At 40.3% G+C, this 22,251-nt stretch overlaps 1 protein-coding gene across 1 annotated transcript in view; it reads right to left on the bottom strand.

Moving 5' to 3' along the window:
- Positions 1-22,251, bottom strand: part of si:ch211-114m9.1 (rho GTPase-activating protein 44) — a 62,440-nt gene that overhangs the window by 9,033 nt on the left and 31,156 nt on the right. Inside the window, exons 2-20 of the mRNA XM_036589862.1 lie at positions 21,013-21,052; positions 20,664-20,783; positions 20,273-20,349; positions 19,250-19,361; positions 18,985-19,061; positions 18,777-18,894; positions 18,405-18,473; positions 17,687-17,768; positions 17,357-17,484; positions 15,724-15,835; positions 15,116-15,197; positions 13,924-14,004; positions 12,226-12,339; positions 11,930-12,021; positions 11,613-11,796; positions 7,943-7,960; positions 6,801-6,989; positions 4,566-5,102; positions 1,139-1,284 (exon numbers count right to left, since the gene is read on the bottom strand). Coding sequence (XP_036445755.1) covers positions 1,139-1,284; positions 4,566-5,102; positions 6,801-6,989; positions 7,943-7,960; positions 11,613-11,796; positions 11,930-12,021; positions 12,226-12,339; positions 13,924-14,004; positions 15,116-15,197; positions 15,724-15,835; positions 17,357-17,484; positions 17,687-17,768; positions 18,405-18,473; positions 18,777-18,894; positions 18,985-19,061; positions 19,250-19,361; positions 20,273-20,349; positions 20,664-20,783; positions 21,013-21,052 — 2,378 coding nt within the window. The remainder of the gene's footprint in view (positions 1-1,138; positions 1,285-4,565; positions 5,103-6,800; positions 6,990-7,942; positions 7,961-11,612; positions 11,797-11,929; positions 12,022-12,225; positions 12,340-13,923; positions 14,005-15,115; positions 15,198-15,723; positions 15,836-17,356; positions 17,485-17,686; positions 17,769-18,404; positions 18,474-18,776; positions 18,895-18,984; positions 19,062-19,249; positions 19,362-20,272; positions 20,350-20,663; positions 20,784-21,012; positions 21,053-22,251) is intronic.

Below are 22,251 nucleotides of genomic sequence, written 5' to 3'. Positions count from 1 at the left end.
TGCGAAATTGTCACAGTTAAATGTTTCAGATTATCCACCTAATTTTAATACAAGATAAAGGCAACACAAACATACAATGCAGCTTTTAAATGATCACTCCATTTATTAAATATAAAGATTTATTCAAAACCTATACTGACCATGTGGAAAAAATAATTGCCCCCCCCCACCAAACCTAATAACTCTTTGTAGTAACAACTGCAATCAAACGTTTGCGATAACTTGCAATGAGTCGTTTACATCGCTGTGGAGAAATTTTGGCCCACTCGTCTTTGCTGAACTGTTTTAATTTGGCTACACTGGGGTTTTTTTGAGCATGAACTGCCCATGTCAATGGGATTTGAGTCAGGACTTTAACTCAGAAGCAGAAACACCTTTTTTACAGCACTGTACAAGGCTAATGTAGCTAACAAGCAACAGAAGCTTATATCTCACCAATTAGCATTATACAAACTGTGTGCCTATATCAGCACACATTTGGCTCAAAATGTGTCTAGTTGTTAAACAATCACACATAGAACTGCTTGGGTGGTTTCTGGCACTGTCTGATATACTGTTATTAATACAAACAGACATTGTGTTGCCTAGCTAAAACAGTAGCAGGAAGACTGAATTATGTCCATATATTTGTCAATTTCGAGACAAGAAGTGGTTTAAGCCACGCGTGTGATGATGCAGGCATGCAGTTTGCACGATGCTCATTGGTGAGGTATAAGCTTCCATTACTTCTTAGCTACATTTGTTCATTAATGATATTTGTGTGGTTTTCTGTACCAAAAAGAGTCACAATTAATTTTCCAACCTGAATAGGTGGGGCTAAAGTGCTGTAGGCTGAATAGGTGAATATGTGTAAATGTGATGGTACTGTACTATACTGTATTTTCAGCTTAAAATCGACATCGAGACCTTGGGAGTTAATGGTACATTTTAAAACTTTAATAATGTTACATAGTACACTGAATGCTTTTGTTTTAAAAAGCGAGAAAACTTTGGTTTTCCAGGACACGGACACTTTAACTCAGGACACCAAGTATGTTTTGGGTCTTTAGCTACATTTGGGATAAGTGGAAAATAGTGTAAGTGTATAAAATTGCATAAAATTGCTGCGAATGTTTCTTTAAGAAAGAAAGGGACAGACCTTTGCGCAGCGTGTGGGGGCTGTGCTCGGCTGAGTGGGGCGACTGGCTGTTGCTCTGCTGGCCTCCAACAGGGGGCACTGTCGGTCCTGTCACCTGCACAGCCTTATGGCCGATCACAGGCGAGAGCTCCTTGCTCTTCAGAGTGCTGAGGAGAGATAGAAACGTGACGGCCTGCCGACGATCCACACCCACTATGCCCTTAACGAAGGAGAGTGCACAAGGACCACTCGCACTGCTAGCACAAAGCTGATTCCACCTCCTCACACTGTCCAAAAATAAGCCTTGATTGCTCTCGAAAAAATGGGGGAAACTGATGTGGACTGGCAATTGCAATTGGTAAATGTTTGTCATATGAAATTGAAACGATTACATGTAATTATCATTTATCATTACGACATCATAATCCTCAGTATCTTTATTTGCCCTTGACATCAAAGATAAGGATATAAGATGGTGGATTTACACTGAACGCATTGCTCATGTGCGTCAGCAGGAGGAAAATAGAGTGTCCTTGTGCAGACCAGCCACCCACCAACCCACCCACAACTGTACACCACACACACACACACACACACACACACACACACAACTCGTTTATAATACAGCTGAGTATATGGAGGCTCTCCTTCACACTGACAGGTCTACTTAAGCACCTAGTCTACTACATCTACATCTGTTAAAATGACATAATCTCTACAGCTCCTTGAGCCCTACATGGAAAACATCTGAATGAAGACTCATGGAAGGAGATGGGGGAGGGAGACTCTATCAGGCAAGCTTTTCTCAGACACAGAGAATACAGTCAGGATAATGGCTCATGCTGCCTTGCTGCTAATAACTCCTAACAGGGGATCTTACGGCGCCGGAGCCTGAGGCTAGTAGACAGTATTATACTGTATCCTTCTGACATTACTGCAACCTCTAATACAACTTGTGGTGATGTTGCTTCAAAACCAGTGTAATCCAGGGCTGTCACCATCACTTACAAGAGGAGAAAAATTGACTTAGCTTAATAAAAACCATGCATTGTCAAAGATAAACAAAAAGGCTTAATTTTAGAAAATTGCATAAAAAAATTCTTATCAACTGTTAAACAGGCTCTGTTTCCTACTGTAAGAGTTAACAGTAGGATAATCTAAAATATGTATTATGCAAACCCCCCACTAATCATTGCAGATCCACTGAGAAATCAAATTTTTTAACTGAGTAATCGTGACAGCCCTAGTGAAGGCACATACCTTTGCCTCCTCAATAACGTGTGGCCTATATAAATGAGGAAGGTAGTGCATGAGGATGAATAGGTTTTCTTATTTCAGATTTCAGAAAAAAATGCCAATATGTGCTATCTTTATTGCATTAGCAAACTAGTCAAACTTGATTCTGGGTGAATATATTGACCTCGTGCTCTTGCCAGCAGACTTCTAATTCACCCTTTTATCATGCATCGATATCTTTCTAACTGCACATTCACAGCCAGAAAGGCAGCCATAACAGGCAAATGCAACTCGTAATGTGCCAATAAATACATTCATATGTCGCTATATAACCATATGCAGTGTTATCCATGTATTTATTTCTAATCTACGGCAGGATCCACTTTCTCTAAAAGCCAGTAACATCCTCAGTTGCTAGGCAACCCTCAAGAGAGGCTTCCCTGGACAACTAGAATGTTACAGAATCTGAGGTATGGCATTGAAAAGAGCACTACGAGCATAATAATAGAAAAAAAGAGGGTGAAGAAAAAGAAAGGTTAAAGGAGAGAGCCAGCTCAGAAGCTCCAGCAGCATGGGGAACCCTGCTGGCCATTCCAGTGTGTAGCTGAGGCAGGACAGGTGTTCCAAATCTAAAGACTACTCCTCCAGAGCCAGTGACAAATGCTACATACTGGACCTAGGTGGGCCCAGAGTGAGTACTGTTTCTACTACAGCCCCAGGCAATAATGGGAATCCTCTAGAGCAGTGGTCCCAGTGAGCGTAACCTTGTTCACTTTTGGCTGGCAGATGGCTTTTTATTGGCTAGCCTAATGTGTTGCTTAAGGGTTATTTAAGGGTACCATAACTAACTAGGCTAACTTAACGACTGATAATTCTGCCAATTTAATACACTTTTCTTGTTAAGTAACTATCTCTAAATAATGTTGTTATTCTATTGCATAAATTAACAGAAAATTATTTTGCACTTCGTAGATTTTTGTTGTGAATTATCATTTTGATGAAGCAAACAAATGAAACAAGGATGTAACGACAGACAAAATATAAAATTTGTTTTGATACAATAATGTCTTCTTATGACCTATTTTTCCATACAGCAAAAATAAGAAGTGCCTGAATATGTAATTTGCGTTCACTTGTTAATGTTTGCACCAAACATCTTTCAGGCATGCACAGTATTTTTAGGTTGATGCAATTATCAATTCTGAGACAAACATTAAATCAATTTTTTTGATATTTTTTATGTTAAAAGTGTTAATTATTCTCCAGATCTGTAAATATATACTACACAGACTCAGATAAATAAAAGTTGTCCAAGAGAACTTTTTCAGGGCCTGCTGCACACCTTCTTGCGTACACAACATAAGGCCTTCCCTCTTCCTGCCTACTTTATTCTGAGAGGATACACGCAGATGCCTAGTTTTGACTGTTGTCAAATATGAATATGATATGTGAAAGCCCATCGGAAAAGACTGATTTAAAATTCTGATATATCAATAATGAGCTGTTAACAATTTGAACTCCGTCTAAATGTATGCTCATGCTTGTTCAAAAACTGCTGCACTGCATCTAACAACAGCAACTGCTGAGACAGCATTGCGTATCTGCATGATTTATTAAGTTTAAAGATTTTTCTTGAAGTCAACCTGAAATTAACCCCTTTTTTAATAAACTTGACAGTTTATGTGCCTGGCTATATTTAGCACTATTTATGATATAACTTAAGAGAGAAAATTCCATCGAAATCGAATGACTCTGTCCACCTCTAAAAAGTCTTTTTGATGTTTGATTATGTGACCATGCCTCAGCGGGTGGGGAAATTTGTCACAATATGGACGGAAAATACATTATGATTTCTGATTCACGCTGACTTTAGGGTGCTGGCATAAAAAGTGTACAATATATTGTTTTGTCTCAATACAAATTAATGAATAAATACGTTACTTAATATTACATTATTAAATTACACTACATTCACACATTTTTATTAATTTTTTGACCAAATTCTGTGGGCATGGCGAGCATATGTCACAGGTCATTTGTCATATGTCACAGACCACTGCTCTAGTGGTACCAGATCACAGGAAGTTAAGTTTTTGTAGAAGTAAAAATCAGTCACTATAAATCAAAATGTTTTTTTGTTTCCCCAACCCAGTAATTCTCAGTCTTAATGTTGGACTTAGCTCTGGATGGGAACAGGCATGTGGGTATTTACCTAGTCAGCCTGGGGGGTCCTCGCTCACGGGCGCATGGGCAGGCGGCCCACGGAGGGGGGCCAGAGGAGGGTAGGCTAGGGGGGTTTCCGAGTGCCACCTCGTGGCGGGTCAGCACCAGGGGCGTTTTAACATAGAGGGGGGAGGCGTTCGCATCGAGTGGGGCGGCATGCTGCGGGTCACACGCGGGGCCGTGTTTGGGGAAGTGCAGACAGCTGGGCTTGGGGTTGGAGTTGATGTCGAGGGAGGAAGAGGAGGAAGAGGAAGAGGAGGAGGGTGGGGGCAGCTGGGGCAGGGGCTGGGGCTGAGCAGGGGGGCCAAAGCCGGACCAACGTAAGGGGGGGGAGTCGGGGGGCTGGGACTCGGGACCTGGGGCGACAGGGCGTGCGCAGGGAGGGGGTTTGGGGTAGAAGTGGTGGGGGCCATGGGAGGTGGATGAAGTGGAACAGGCGGAAGGGTAAGGAGGGGGCGGCCGCTCCTCCCCGTGGGGCGCATAGGCATGAGAGGGGTCCGGCCGGTGGGGCGACACCTCGTCCGAGCTGCAGATATTGGGAAACAATAAAAGAGCAGACACAGAGAGAGAGAGAGAGAGCTCTAGTAACTGCACACGGACACGGATGACAGCACTAGACAAAAAGTGGATTCGTCAGCTCCGACTTTGATTACTGCGCTCTCTAACTCTTACAGAACACTTCTACTCGCATTCAGTTATTAAGCTTGCAAAAAAAAAAAACTAAAGTAAAAAAAATACTGTGGCAGTGTTTTTGTTAATATGTTTGTCAAGCTGTGATGTGATTTGTGATTCAGGTCAGTTCAGTTGTGGGACAATGGTAAAGAAGCGTAGCACACAGGAAGCCTGCTAAGAAGCCAAAGCAAAAAATTAAAAAAAGGGGCAGGGCTCAGCACGAGCATTCAGATTCCACTAAGAAAAAAAATAAAAGCACAGAAAATACTGCATTAAAAAAAAAATCACTCTCTGATGAGCTGAGAATGACCTTGTGTCTGCGCACTGCACCAAGTCCAGAACCGTTTTTCCCCATATAAACATCCAAGCTCGGCTTTGAATATCACAGGGAGTTGTGTTCAGTGAATAATTCAGAAAGTAACGCTTTATCAGTCCCCATATTCTCTCTCTCTCTCTAGTGCAAGGAGCTAGCACTGAAACGCTAGCGCTAGCACCATGGCCTGGTCCAGCTCCTAAACCCAGAGCAGTTGAACACAGACACAAAACCCTTTCATAGCCTGAAAGAGTCACGGAGAGGGAAGGAGCAAGTCAGCCAGACCTATAGCCATCGCAAAACCCAGAGTGCAAGGCGTTAGCCACAGGATGACAGTGACGACCAATGGGACAGCACAGATGAAGAAGCAAGTGCGTTATAATAAGTCATCGGTCCAATTACAGCTCATGAAATGAAATGACTGTTAAGCCACAGCATGGATTCTTTTGCATCTGGACACTATTCATCCATTTTGACATGACATATCTAACTAACACCTACCAATCTGCAAATGTTTACCACATAATCACAATAAATGTCTAAATATACAAGCATTGAGAGAGACTGGATTTATATGTAAGAAGAAGTATATCAAAAAAGGTGTTAGAACAGGAGTGTCCAATTCTGGCCCTGGAAAGCTAGCTAGGTTTGGTGATTTCCCTGCTTAAGCTCACTAAACTAGGTGACTAAGTGCCGAGCTGAAGGTGTATTTAAGCAGGCAAATCACCAAACCTCAGGACTTAGATTCTCCAGCAGTGTTCTAATTCCTGAAAGGAAAGGAGACACATGTAGCCTCAGAGGAATCCCCACCACCATCTTGAAACGCACTGATTCTCAAAAGAGGCCTGTACGACTGTAAACTTCCAAGAGGACCACTTGCCCAAAACATTTCATTTTTTTTTTATCCCAATCTTATTGTGAAGATAAATACTTTTAGCCAATGTTAGTTACAAACATGTATGGCAACAATCTGTCCTGACTCCAAGTTCATTCTGTTTTTAAATTTACCGCAGCCCACACCTACTTTAGCAAGTGAACGCTTGTGTTAATTATATACGATGCAGATACAATGTTCAGGAGGGTGGAGGAGAAGTCAACAAGAAAAAGAAAAGGAACTAGTGAGACGAACTGGAGCTGGACACCCCTGTCAGAGTATGCACGCTTCAATTAAGGAGTTGCAATGATGATGGTGGAGATTAGAGTGAGGATGCTTAAGATAATGAACAGGAACACGCTTACCCGGCCCTGTCTGCTGGAGGAGGAGTGGGGATAGGTGAGGTGGCCAGCTCCCCTGTCTGCTCACAGATGAGCGTGTCGGCGGGCGATCCTGGCGGCTGTGCGCTGGGCGGGGTGGACGAGGCTTTCCGGGCCAGAGTGGCCGCGCTTTTCCCTTTCACCCAGGACGTGTCCATCACCCTGACCCCCATACTACACCCACACAAAGAGCAAACACAGTCAGTCCACCACACCATCCGACAGGTGAACACAGATATTTAAGGAATAGATCAGCAGGAGATCAAATTCAGATTTGGGCATATAATCATACCTTCCCTAAGTACAGAAACAATGCTGCCCTTTATTTCCATGTCATCTCAATCAATCGCTGATGACGATGATGACTTTTTGATCACTTTTTTTTGCAGTATTTTTGCACCTCAGGAAGACTTTCTGACACTAGGTGGAACAAACTGTAACTTGCACTACTGTCAGTTAAAAAAATAAAACTTAGCCTTATGCATTTGGGGTTTCTTTTGCTTTTTTCTGTTGAACCGAACTCATAAGGCACCCCGATGTCCAAACCGCGCCGTAAACAGAATCGTGACTTCTCTGTACCGTTGCACCCCTACTGTAAAACGCATGTTTTTCCTCAAAAGTTCTGTCTTTTGATGGTGTCTTCTGTACCCCGTCCCCCCTACACACAACCCCCCCATATAATGCACAAACGATTAACATTTTTATAGAAATTGTAGCACATGCTCTAACAGATTGTTAGTATGATCAAACAAACATAACTCGAAGCTAAAGGAAACGACCGTCAAAATGCAAGCTAACATTTCCCTAGCTGGCTTGCCAACTTAATAGCTACTTATTGCAAAATCTGGATTAATTAAAGGATTAATACTGAAAACAAAAATACTGTCCTAATTGTAGAAAAGAAGATCAATATGTTTCACATTGTAGCAACATTAGCCTTACATTTCCATTGCAAAACTAAAGATGCAAACAGTATACAGCTTAGTCATCTTAATGACTACATTAAGGGTAAGTGTAAATTTGATTTTCTGCCAAATACTTGCTTTAAGATGCTTTATGCTAAGATACATTCACAGAGAAGTTGTGTTTATTACAGAAGTCATTTGAGGAGAAGAGGCAAACTGTACCTTTGAATTTTCCTAATGCTGCATTGGTAAGGACAGAGGAATGAAGGTTACATGTCAGTTTAAAAAGGCTTTCATAGTCCAACTGGGCTGGCACAGAGTGGGTTAGAGAGCCACGATGCAGGCACAGAGGAGGACTGTAGGGGAGAATGAATGAATGATTGGTGAGGTGAGAGTGGGATGTGGAAGGAACAGATAAGTTTAACTCTTAGAAGTCTAGAGTTATTATTGTTGTTTTGCTATACATTTGCAATTCTACACAATATAATTGATGTAAAGACAAAAGTAACTTTTCTTTAAATTCAAATTATAATAAAATGTCTCCTCGACTACTTACTAACACAAATGTGGTATCGACTGAAAGTTCAGAATGTATAAAAACACGACAGAAAATTTTCTGAGAAAGGTTTAACAGAATTTTCCACTTCATTTAAAGCATTACAAGCATGAAATAATCAAAAATTAGAACATGCTTTTTGTTATCAGTGGCGATAACTGACTTCTAAGGGTTAAGGTAGGGGTGGGTAACTCAGGGGGATGTGGCGGAGACAAACATATTTTGACACAGTTAGTAGGAAGCAGGCATCTGGAGGTGAGAGAAAGTAGGACCAAATGAGCAGCTGGCATGCACCCCCACTGTGAGGCTATTAAGCCTCATTAACTCTAATTACCCCCCAAATCCAAGTCCTGTGGACAGAGACATACACAAACAGAGCGATGCTTCTCTCCTTTAACTAACAAAACAGCGTCCTCTGAACTTTGGCAAATCTCACATTTCATTATCACATCATGATACTAAACCTTTCGAAAAAAGCACAAAATTATATATGTAGACATAAAACGTAGGACATATGATTACTGTGCTGATATTACACCATGTAGGTGGTACACTTCTGATTTTTTGTCTAAATGTGACACAGCTCTAATATTTTCACATGATCATAGGGCTCAGCAAGATGACAGTATTTATCGTTATTGTGATAAACTGCACCAAAATATCTCACAATATGTTTTTCCGAGAATGTTGTGGATATAGTCAGAACTTAAAAACAATTCCCAATTGCATAATCAGTCCTGTTCAATAGGATTTAGTGCAGCCCAGTGTGTGAAATGTTGAATACAAATCCCTAGATTTATATTCATTTTTTAAATGTGCCTACATACTTTGTCTGTTCTAACTTGTCAGGAAAAATATCATGACACATCATGTTTCGTGAAGACCTCTAGAAGTATCATGATATTACACCTTTGCCATACTGCCCACCTCTACGTACAAACAAGGCAGAGAGATCAGAGCTGGGCAAAAATTGGTCAAAAACATTGAGGAGTTAGGCTTGTAATGTGATCACAGTCGAAAAAAGCTAAGCTAAGGGTGTTGACTGCCACGCTGGTATGAGTGTTCCGGCCGCCGCCTCCACACGTGGTAGTTTTCCACCTGCCGACGCATTGCAGGTGGCAGGAGGCTGAGCTGGCCACATCTGCTGCGCGTCTCCCAGCTTTCAGCAGCATAGCTCCAGCCCCCTCACTGAATGATAACTCAGGTCTCGCCTTCCATCACACACCAAGCAGGTTGCCATAGAGACCGTGCTGGTCCAGCAGCCTGGGACGAGCTCCGCTTAAACGAGCACAAGTCGAGGGAGTTTGGCCGGCACATAATCTCCAAATCAGAACTGATAACACAGCAAGGCCATACGATAAGAACAGCCCAGTTCAAGCAAGTCATTACGGCGTGCATTAGCTTTTAGATTCCATCTCATTCCGTCACCTCTAATCTCTGGGTGATGTGCCACAGAGCTCAGCTTGTAACAGGCTATTTAGCATGACGTTACTTGAGGACACTGCTGGGTTCAACAGGCGGAGAGATGCATGGAGACTTAAAGGGCCCATATCATGGAAAACTAAAATGCTTTCTGCATTGAACTAAGAGTGTCACGTACTGCGTATACAAGTCCATATATGGAAAATAAAACCACAAAATTATGCCATTTTAAATTCATCATAGATGTAATGTTACAAACACATTTACATGACCACCTGTTCAGCCTACTAAAGTTTGAACCGCCCATTCATGTTGGAGTGATAAGGAGAGTCATTATTGGAGGGAAAATGTTTAAATGTTAATTAATTTTAACATTGTGCTGTTCATTGCATAAATTTCCAAAGGGTGCAGACAACTGAACATAGTGGCCTATTTATAAGTTGATGTTTTCTGATGTTAGCAAGCAGTTTATCCCAAACATAACCGTTTGTTCTGCACATTTTGCTCCTGGCTTTTTTAATGTGGTGTGCTTCATTTGACTCCTGAAGAATTTATTCAATCAGATCATACACACTGAGATGCTAGTTTAACAGGTACCCTGTACCTACAAATGCACTGTCAGTGGCCCCAAAAAGTATTTGGACATTCTTACCATTAGTAATCTTCATTACAAACTTCCTTATGTTACTTCAAAAAAGAAGAGAAAACCTGGGGCAGGGTTTCAACCAGACTACAATAAGGATGCTGTAAAGAACAGAGGGGAACCATCAAAGTCTGGGGCTGTTTTTCTTGCTGTGGGGTCAATGAGGTTGTGTTCATTGATGGAAATATGCACAAAAGTGTATAATGGCATTGTGGATGCAAACCTGCAGAAATTGCCCCAACGATAAAAATCTGAAACACAAAAGCAGCATTTTGAAAGAATACTTTGTCAAAAGAAAAATTACTATCTTGAAATGGTCTGATTATAATACTACTTGGTTTGACATACATAATGAACTTCACACATTTTTAAGTGTGGCACAAATGTCCAAATACTTTTTGGGGCCACTTGCAGATGTATGGCAGATGTAACTGGAAAAAACTGACCAGTGAGTGTAGGTCCCAGGTATCTACCTAATAAACTGGCAACTTTGTGTGTATCAGTTTTACAGGCATAGTAAAAGCCTGTTGAATTCTAAGCAGGCATGGAAAGTATGACAATATTTTATCTTTATTGTGATAAATTACATCACAACATGCTTTTAACAGCATATCATGGATATTGTTTGCACTTAAAGAAAACTCACCAACTGCATGTTTCATTATAAGTTTGGCATAATTAGTCCTGTTTAATTGGATTTGGTACAAATAGTATGTGAAACATTAGATAAAAATCCTTGATCTTGTAGTTTTTCATTAAAAACTTTTTTATTGCTTTTTTTGTCAATGACAAAAAATTAAAAAAAAGACTGAGGCAAAGTATTTAACATGTTCAAGATATTGATGGTTACAGAGGTTCTTATAGTTTTTAATAGCGTTTTTTAAAATGTGGCATGACTGGTTCTGTTTTGTCTGTTCCAACTTATCAAACCTCAGAAAAACAAATTATCGTGACACTTCTTGTCTATCAACAAGATATCATCATACTAAATGTTTGACATATGCTCCTCTCCATCTCCCAATAAATCCAAGGGATAAAAACGTGTGGAAAACAGACATGTAAAAAAAAGATTTACAATCTTTTTGGTCTCTAAAACCACACAAACATACATTATAAGCAGACTCCAGGGAAATAAAAATCCAAGCAAATTGCAGAATATGGGCCCTTTAAGGTTGGAGAGGAAAGAGTGAGTGTGTGGGAGTCACACAGAAGGAGTGAAGGAGAGGAACAGCTTGCGCAGGAAGAAATAAATAAATAAACGAAAACCCTACCCATCCTTTTTGTAGAACTCCAGCATCATGTTGTCGGTGGCAACGCTGAGGGGGCGTCGGCTCTGGTCGTGCGGCTGCTTGCGTTCTGATTGGTCCATGTCTGGAGAGGGCATGGAGCTGTAGTTGGAGTTGTGGTTGGTGTGCATGGGGCTGCCGTAGCTGCCCGTCAGGTTGAACTCAATATCTAAGAATAGCGGAGGAAAACCAGTTCAGATCTCTCAGGGGGGGTACACTTGTGTGTGCATGTGTGGCTGTGTGGGCGTGAGGGGGAGAGAGAGAGAGACAGCGAGCGAGAGAGAGATGTGTGTTTTTCTCACCTCCTGGGAAGAACCAGTCAGCATGCTGTATGATAGGCTCAATGATTCCGACAATTTGCAGGGACACAGTGGTCATCATTTCTGTCATGTTCCTAAGCACAGCAATGACCCATTTAATCCACACATTTCATCTTTTATAAAAAGATACCAATTTTTATACACGGCTCCGCTAGGACAAATAAAGCTATTGCTTCAAATTTAATATGTCATTTTTTCCCAATACAATAAAAAAGTGAGCAAGGAAATCTGTAAAGCAGGTATTATAATCAGTAAAAAAGTAACAGGGACACACTCACGCTTCAGAATGCGACCACAGCAGATTGGGTCCCAGTACTATTGCAATGTTGCCAGGAGTCATTTTGTTGGAGTCCTGGTACTCGGTCAGCTTGGCTAGGAATTTAATTAAGTATCTGTGGAAAACAGAAGCAGGAGAAAAATGAAAAAGCCAATGTTTTAATCTACACAGTATTTACACAGAGCGGCCGGTCTGCAGCATCCTCTCGCATTTGCTATTTCTGTTCCTGAGTCATATCAATATTTCAGTGGACTCAGCTCTCTGGGCTGAAGCAGGTACAGCAGAGCAGTGAGGGTCTGTTCAGACCAACGGTTAACCTCCAAACACAGCCTGTATATCAGGGCCTTGTCAGATAATAGATAGACAAGTTATATTCACAACCATTTGTGAAAAACAAAGTGAGTAGGACACTGAAACATAACTATACACAATAGTGTCCAAATGTCAGAGAACCTCGTTTGGTTATTTTTTACAGAAAATTAGACGAAAGCCAAAACAAGTATAACTTCAGAACTATCATTCATTCAAGCTAACATTCACACAAGCAACTACCCAAACACACCTTAGCTAAATCATGTGCATCTAAAATGGCTAAAGGAGATATTTCTGAGGAGATTAGACATAAGATAATCCACTTGCAAAAGCAAGGGGATATTCAAAATAAAATTAGTGGAAAAAACAGTGGAAAAAAGTTTCCAAAACTGGAGTACAAGTTGCAGAGAAAATGAGACTTCTAATAACCGTGCTAGACCTGATAGATCAAAACTGTCACCATCAGATAAACAGTACTTAAACCTTTCATCTTTGCAAGAGAGGAGAAAATCAAGTGCCACTCTTACTTCAGATCTGAAAAAATTCACAGGTGTTTCTGTCCATCCTTCCACTGCTAGAAGACAACTCAACACTATCAGTCTAAAATTATGTGTAGCTGTCAAGAAGCCATTATTGAGAAAAAGAAGTAAACAAAAAACAAGATTTGGGCTAAAACACTGAAACTGGACATCTGGGATAGAGTAAGAGAGTCCAGATTTCAGTATCATTGAATGTGTTGGGATTACTTGAATCCTGAGATGCAGAAATTGCAACCAAAACTGTACAACTCCAAAAAAGAATGAAAGCTGTAATAAAGGCAAAGAGCAGAGACACCAACTACTAAAAATGTGATACTATATTTTAGTTGTTGAAGCTTCTGTGTAATTGTTTGTTCAGTATATATTTTGAGAGTCTGAAATTATTAGGACCTAATGGTCATTCTGACTGGAAGGTAAATAAATAAAGGATGTTTTTTGACTTTCATTGCACTGTACAACTAGTGCCTTTAGTCTTTATCACAGGTGGATTTGGACAGATCACCAGAAAAGTCTATTTCTCCTACATAGAGTCAGAATAAGCACTTAAGTACAACAAGGAGAGCACGCATGCACTGAAGTAAGAATGAATGGTCCCCCCGCCCCAAACACAAGCAGCCCTGGCAGAGCTAATGAGCTACTCTGAACAACCGGCCCACACAATTAATCAGATGAGATTAAATTTGCCCACCGACTGTCACTGAGGATCGAAGCAGACTCCTCAACATTCCATCAGAGATGTGGTATCTGACACATTTCTCCAGTAATGGGCTTTCATCTTCCTGACTGATTCACAGATTCACAGATTCACGACTAATGATGGCAACGGGTAAACAAGCTGCAGCACTGACCTGAAATTGTTTAAATTGTCCGGTGGAAGTTTCTCACATGCAGACAGCAGGGCTTGGAGCCTCTTGTCCATATCTTGAATACTGGACAAAGCAAAAAAATTGTTTTGGTGTGCTAAGAACTGGTACATATGGCACAACATGCAGCTTAAATGACAGAGAGTCGCAGTAGATAGAGCTGTAAAAATGAACATTTCTTTAAAAAAATGAAAAAAATGACAATTATTTATTATTGTGTTTGTGTAACAAGCTACCTTGAACATATGAATGTCAGTCATGTTTTATCAGTCAAGTTCTCACTAGGAATGCACAATAAACAGGATCGTATCGGTAAAAATAGATATTTGAGTAAAAATAAATTAGCATTGGACAGATTACATTTGTTCAATATTTTAAAATGATATTTAATGACATTTATTGTACTCTTGAAGAGCAGAATGTTTATGTGATGCAGGCCTGCTGCGCAAAAGTGTCTGCATTCTTCATTTTACTGCATTTTAACCCTTGTCAAATATGTATTGCATTTCACCATAAAATAAACGAGGTGGATGCAGTTTCACTTTCTACATTAGATTAATATTTATCGATCAACATCAGCAGAAAATATTAAATATTAGCATAGTCCCCACACTGGTGCATCCCTAGTGCTAAATGAACTGAATCTGAATGAGCTTCCACGCTCACTCTGAATGAAAACAGTGCAGTGCACCCAACAACAGCAGAAGGTGTGTGCATCTTTTATATGAGGATAGAAAACACAGTATCACATATAAACCTCCAGTTCTAAATGCTGCTATATTTGCTAAGTCAGTAAGTCGTTGCATTGAACAAATGCATTATATTGGAGAAAATGCTAGACTGTGCAGTGTTGTAGCTGAGATGTAGCTAGAGCTAGGATACCCTAGCACAGGGGTTACCGATCTTATCCAAAATAATCTTTCTTTATTTAAAATTTTTCAAGATTTTGAAATTGTCTTTTGTTCTTTCCCAAGTTAAAAAAAAAAACACATTTTCTATGTGGTCTCAGACTTCTGGCCTCCACTGTAACTAGTCTTCAAATGATATTTGAAGACTGAGACCAGCTGAAACAAGCGGAATCAGGTGACATCACAGTGGCTCTTAGTGGATAAGACTGGTGACCCCTGCCCTAGTGTAGGGTTCATTCACATCATCTGTGTAAGTTACATCTACTCACTTTGAGGCCTGAATCCACTCTTCGTAGAGCTCAGAGGTCATCAGAGGCTCAGGGAGTTCACGGAGATATGACTTCAGAGCCCCTGCAAAAGCGAGAGGATAGGAGAAGGAGAAAGGGAGAGGGAAATAAGAAAAAGTAGGAAGTAAAAAGAGAAAGAAAAAGAAGAGGAAGGATGGAGGACGGATACTATCAGGCTGGAGCATGTCTGATAGGGCCTGAAGGAGATTTGATTCACTTAGCTTTGAATACTGTTAGAGGGGGAACAGAGAAAGAGAGAGAGAGTGAGCGAGAGACAGAGAGAGAGAGAAAAACAGAGAGAGAGAGAGAGAGAGATGGGTGCCTCCAAGCCATGCAAGATGCCAGTGGTATTTGCTAGTGCTGCTGGCCTGCTTCTGCCTCACTGGCCAGTGGTGAATCATAAGAAAGGGCAAAGCATGATGGGATTAGAGCAAAGGGAACCTAGGGCTGAGTTAAATGGAAATGCATTTGGGGTCAAACTCTGTTCTAGAATGCCAGCGCTGGTAGAAAATGCAAAAACATTCCAACCGTCCTCCAGGACTGAATTATGTCACAGGTCAAGTCTGGGCTCACGAAGGTCACCAGCTCACCTGCTATAGCGTGCGGATCCGCAGAGTACTCTTGCACGTCCACCACCCCACAGTCTAGCGACGCCTTTAGCTTCTTCAGTTTGGAGGCGGAGGGAGCCACTCGGAACAAACCCTGAGAGCACAGTTAACCCCAAGTGAGAAAGCCTCACTTCTTCTGCTGTCATAGCAACAATGGCTCACACGCAAAGGTTCTCAGCAAGCAGTGAGTGCTCAAAAAAGGAAGTGTTGGATAAAATTTGGTACTGTGAAAGCTGGTGTTGTTTTCGCTGTGAATTCCACCGTGGACTCGTCCCAGTGTGAATTCTTTGCCTCAAAACCATTGCTCAGAAGAAAAGGGTGTGATGCTGGGCAAAGTGACTCAATGGTTCACTAGGATCCAAAGATGAACTCATAAACCTATGCCTCAACAGGCAATGGGCTGCAATACAAACCAGAAAAACTGGAGCAAGCAGTCTTTTTTAAAAGTTTCAAAAGCTTGGTAAAATGTGTGTTTTAATGCTTGATGACTAAAATCAGTTGCCATCAACCAACACAACATGTTTACCATTGTAGTTTAACCCAAGACGTTTTTCCAAATGAATCGACTAGTTTAAAGTGATGATTTGTTAAGTACTATTCAAGCTAGATCCATTTAACCCAAGCAGGCTCTATAATATTAGTTACTAATCAATTCCTACAAGATAAAGTATTTGTGTATTTTCCCCAAATTCCCACAGATAGTCCAGATTGAAACGTCATAGCGCTGATGTACATGTCAGCATAGGTGACAGGCACCACACTCAATAACAATAACAACACAGTGCACAGCCGTGTTTATTAGCAGGTTTCATTATTACACTACGATGAGGTCGATTTAAAAAGGACTACTATTATTGAGAGAGCTCTAGATTCAGCAAATCACAGAAAGTACTTCCCTCAGTAAATTACAGAAGCTCCTTAAGTAAAACTAATCCATCCCGAACACAGCTTTTTCTAATGTATTATATGGGAGAACTCTTCACACTCCTTGATGATCACAGTCCCTTACATTGAACAGTTTTTAATTATTCACAAATTACTAATTTAACACACGTGATTCAGTCAAAAGAAATTAGGAATCTGTTAGATGCACACTGTTGCCAAGGTATTCAGTCAAACCCTTTTGTGCTATGTTTATAAACATATAACTGTCCACTGTCTCTTAAAAAAAAAGTTACGGTTATATTTACAAAGTTGGAATTGTTTCTAAACTTTTGGCTAGTAGTATAGGTTAGTTTACACTGTCAAAATTACCACCAGTGATAATAAAAGCAATAATAATTCAACATGAATTATTTCTCATTTGTAATGCACTGAAATAAGCAGAACAAATCAGAAGATTTCACAGATTTTCAGTCAATATGATGGAAAAAGTACTGCTGTCTTGTTTTGCGGAAAGAAAAATAATTTTTAAATTTTGTCATGTTTTTGTCATTTTTTGACATTCAAACAAACAGAAGTTTGCAGACTCAACCCCATCCATACAGAATGTAAACTGACTGTAAATGTAATTACTGAGTATAGAATTAAACATGTAATTACTTTAAAATTATACAGCAGCAAAAAATAATAACTTCTCAAAGTTAAACAGTGGCCTTCTGCAGGCAGTCCTTACCTCTTCTTGCATGCCACACTCCAGCAGCATGGTGACACAGGCCTCAATGGGGAAGGCTATCTCTCTGCCGCTGAGGGTCAGGTGTTCCTCTAACGGCTTGCCATAGGATGGTTTCTCTATCCAGGCCTCTGAAACACACACACAGACACCACATGTAGAACAAAAGCCTGCATCTCTTCAAAGGTTCCTGTCTTCAAGGCAGAAAAAACAGACATAAACAGACACACAAGCATGCTGACTGACATTTCTTGTGCACTACACAGAGAATGAAAGTCAAAACTTGATCAAACTTGTTTAAGCTGGCATTAGGAACCAGATGGAGGGACTCACCCTGGTGCGCTTTGATCTGAGGCAGCACACTCTGCAGAATCTCCAGAGATTTCCTGTGATACTCCGCCTGAACCTCTATAAGCTACAGGAAAACAATAAACAGCATTGTTTTAACTAACTTCTCCTTGTGTTCCAAGTAAGCACTCTGTATGTACAAAAATGAAAATTTACTAATGGTGGAAAAACATGCATGTGAAAGTGCATTTTTGCATTATTTACAGTAATAATACAAACATTACTATATTGCAGCCTTCAATCATAGTCAGAAGTTCCTACTCATGACTTCGAAGGACATAAATACACATAATATGTGTTCAAGTTGTTTTGGTCGGAAACAAGATGGACACGCTAGGTGCTTTTTTGTTTACTTTTCTTTTTCTGCCGTCAAAGACAGCTAGTTTATTTTCCGTTGCTGCAACAAATTAAAGAGCACTGAGTAATGTTTTTATCATATGCCCATATCTGTTTTATCAAGTGTGCATATAACACATTAAAAAAAGCCTGCAGTGCTCATGTGTGGCTGCTGAGTAACTTAAATACACTCATTTTACAATACAACTATTAGTGGCTACCATTACTCGGAAAATTGGGGCTCATCAATAAAATCACACTAGTGCCCTCATCATGTAAATTTCTTACATGCCTTGTAGGCAGCATCGTCTCCTAAAGAATCATGATCAAAATTAACCGTGGCAAAGTCTTTACCACTAGAACTTACCGTCTGAAAGTAGTTTGCATAGTCTATTTCTTTGGCCACAAAATTATACATGTCTGCTGATAACTGGTCCTAGGTAAAGAAAAACATTATGGTGTTCAACAGTAATCAACAATGGTACATCAGATACTACTGAACTGCAAACAAAACAGGTCCAGGTTTAAACACTGGTGCTTTTACTGTCAGCTGATAGAATTCAACGCATTTAACAGCAGTTGCATTTTCAATTTATGACCTTTTTTAAGTAAAAGTGTTAAGTAAAAGAAATGGTTACACTTATGTAACTGACATTTCCATTATAACAGAAAGTGGAGAAATGACGAGGGGAGAGAGAGAGAGAGAGAGAGAGAGAGAACAAGAGAGAGACAGACATACCCTGCAGATTTCCATCCGATTGGCTGTTTCTTCCATCTCCTCTCTGAGGGCATCTGCTTTGGCCCCGCTCGGTTGCAGGTTGCTGGGGTGACTGGAGGACTTGGATGACTGCTGCCACCTACAGGCAGGGAAAGAAAGGACACATTAAGAGGAGAGTATGACCCAGTGAAAGGAAAAACAGCTGATTCTTCAGAGTGGCATGTAGCACCTTGTCCGTGCTGAATCCATGTCCAGAACAAGCTTGGCTAGATGTTTCCTCTGTTTCTGTATGTTGGGAATGTCCACCTAAAATGACACAGAGGAATAATAATTGGCTCACAAACATAAAAGTGCCTAAATTATTAAATGCTGGATACTTCTTTTAAAAATATGTAAAATGCACATAAGAGTTTTAACAAATCCACAGCTGGGCAGGGAGTCAGTTATGGATTAATGTGGCTTTATATAGCGCTAAGGGAGTGAGAGAGGCTTACCTCAGCCAGGACGTACAGAGGCTCCACCACATCTCTCTCAATCTGGAACTCAAAGAGAATCAGCTCCTGGGCCAGTTTCTCTTCCGTCTCCCCACACAGCTTCAACATCTTGCTGTAGGGAAAGCCAAGGAAAACACCAGCATGAGGGAAGACTATTTCATATTTGGCATGCTCTAAAGCTTTTAAGGGAATCGTTTGGTGAAAAATCTAGTTTCCCTGAACCCTTAAATTGTCGATTAGCCAAGACATGTTTGGTGTCTTAAGTTTGCTTCTTTGGTTTGCGCTAGAGGCTAATGTGGCTAACAACTAATGGAAGCTTATATCAATTAGCATTGTGCAAACTGCATGCCTAAGTCATCACACACTTGCCTTAAAGCATCACACACTTGCCTTATGATACTGTTATGTATAAAATGAACATAACTATGTTGCATAGCTGAAAATAGAAGTGGCAGCCACCTGGCAGTATGTATTTTGCCTGTCTGTATATTTGTGTTGCTACAATCAAACTATCTCTTCAGACCTACTAAACTGAGTGTCTTGTTGGCGATCTATTCTGAGTATTCGGCAAAGTCCCTTTTAACTTGTTTAAATCTCTCGTCAGAGGAGTTATAACGTGTGTACACACTGGCCAGGGTAAAAACGTTCACAGCATGAAGAAACACTTTCTGTTTGCTACCGTGTTTCCTATCATTGTATAAAATATGCATAAAGCTTCAGTTTTTGTTGGATGATTGCTGGTGTTTTCCCAAGTGATTGTGGGAGCTCTTAATGAGCACTTCTTATGGTTTTGTCTAATCAGAGTAACAAGCGTGACTAATGTGTGACTTACGTTCCTATTTATGCATTTTCAAAGACAGCTTGCTACACAAATAGAAATCTACAATTTTTTTATTTTTATTAAATCACATTCTTTACATATCAACTAAATGCAATGACAGCACTGGGAAGCACTCTGATTAACACACAAGAGCAGGTTAAAAGGCAGAAAAAGATTTTTGCATCAGCTTTGAAAGGTCTTACCCAAGTAGAGAGTCGTCTCCTAGTACTGCAGCTCCTTCCACCATACACTGGGCCAGTGTGGTCAGTGGCAACTTTTTCTGTTTAGGGAAGAGTAGAAAAAAGTAAAGCAAAAAATACAAATGGCTCCAATCACTACATATTCTGCTAAAGTCTCTGCATAAACAAGATGAAAACAAAACAAAGCAAACTTTCTAACAAAATCCAGAAGCAGTTTAGTGACTATAGAAAACGTGCTACTAGATTAGATAGACTGTTTAATTTAATTTAAATATAAATTTATTTTGCTCTGTTTTATGTAATATTTCTCAGTTGTTGTCTGTTGTGTACTATGTACTGTAGTGCAATGTATTCAATAAATAAATCAATAAACAAGCAAATAAACAGGACAAACCGAAGGTGACTTGACCGATCTCTTGTCCACGTCAGCCCCTTGCTGTCCTTGCAGGCAGGCGGTGAGTTTCTTATGTGTGCTGTGGGAGACCTGCTTGACCAGGTCCAGACGCTTCTCCACCTTAACCACACATAAACACAAAGCACTGGTCCGTCACCCACCCACACAAACTGTCAAACAAGCCAAGCACTACGCACATGCAAAAATACACCATACATATTTATGAGGACAAATATAAATACCTTAAAAACAACAACACATAATAGGAACACTATGTAGCAAATGGAGGACAACAAAAACACTACAGGGAAGCAACTTTAAAGCAATACAGTACTCCAGATGATCTTACCTGTAGTAGGTCCTCGCTTAGTACTTCTGTTTTTTCTGCCCTGTAATGTGGAGAGAGAGGTGCAATTAGCGTCGTAGGCTAGTGCGGGCCTGAATAATTTAACCAGAATAAACTGAACAGGCCACCAGGGGAATCACGCCATGTTCTTACAGCAATTAATTACACACAAGCCAGCTAGACTACTAACGTACTGTACGTGTGAATCATTTTCTCCCTTCATGGCTAAACAACTATAAAATTTCGCACTGTTCTCAACATAGATAGGATGATAATCACCAACAGCATTGGTCATTCACTGGCAGACATTCAGCAATAATATTTTCTGTCAGGGTTCTGTACTCAGAGTGGAGTGGACAGTGCCTCCACCCTCCTGTTTCCCCTGCTTTGGTACAGCACACGTCATGCTAAACAGCATAGATCACTTTCCCCATTTCTCATCCAGCGTTGTGACTGATCTGCAGGGAAAGAGACCGGCACTGACCCAATGAGGCCTCCTTTACCAACACTCTCATAGCTTCACCATTTTAAAGGGCGCATATAAAATTTACTTGATTCAATTAAATAAAAGAGTTTGATGAAGGACTGTTAAAGTTCCAGAATGTACTACTCCCTAGGACATATAGTCCACATATGGAAATTAAGCTACAAAAACAGCCCATTTTGAACTCACTGTTTTTGTGATGTCATAACAACCAACATATTTACTTTGCCTACTCTACTTATTCAACCTAAAGCAGTTTAGCTCCACCCAGTTACACTGAAGATATAAGGAGTGTTCCAGTCTTGAATACTTTTTGAATGAGGCACAACACAGGACACCCAATCAGAACAAAAGTCATTTACATTTACTAGCCACAGTAAAAAATGGCCTGTTTAAGGCATAAAGAGAGGTTGGGAAATGGTAAAAATTAATTACATCTGCATTGGGTATATATACAGTCGTATGTGAAAGTTTGATCAACCCTGGTGAAATTATATGTTTAGTTGAAAATAACACATGTAGAGAAAACAATCTTGTCCATATTTTATTTTACTGTTTATTTGCTGAATTCAACTTATTGGAAACAAAACACACGCACACAACACACACAACGCGACCTGTGCAAAGTTACGGCACATTTTATATTTTAGCTTAATTTTTTTCCAGTATGTTAATCTCAGCCAATAAATAAAAACTGAGCTCTAAAGTTTGCAGAAATATATCTTATATTTAGGTTCTCTTTTTAGGATGTGTTCACT

Source organism: Colossoma macropomum, unplaced genomic scaffold (genome assembly GCF_904425465.1).
Source record: "Colossoma macropomum unplaced genomic scaffold, Colossoma_macropomum, whole genome shotgun sequence".
In the NCBI taxonomy this organism is placed as follows: domain Eukaryota; kingdom Metazoa; phylum Chordata; class Actinopteri; order Characiformes; family Serrasalmidae; genus Colossoma; species Colossoma macropomum.
The sequence above is the reverse complement of the archived record's forward strand: the minus strand, read 5'-3'. Positions and strand labels throughout refer to the sequence as shown.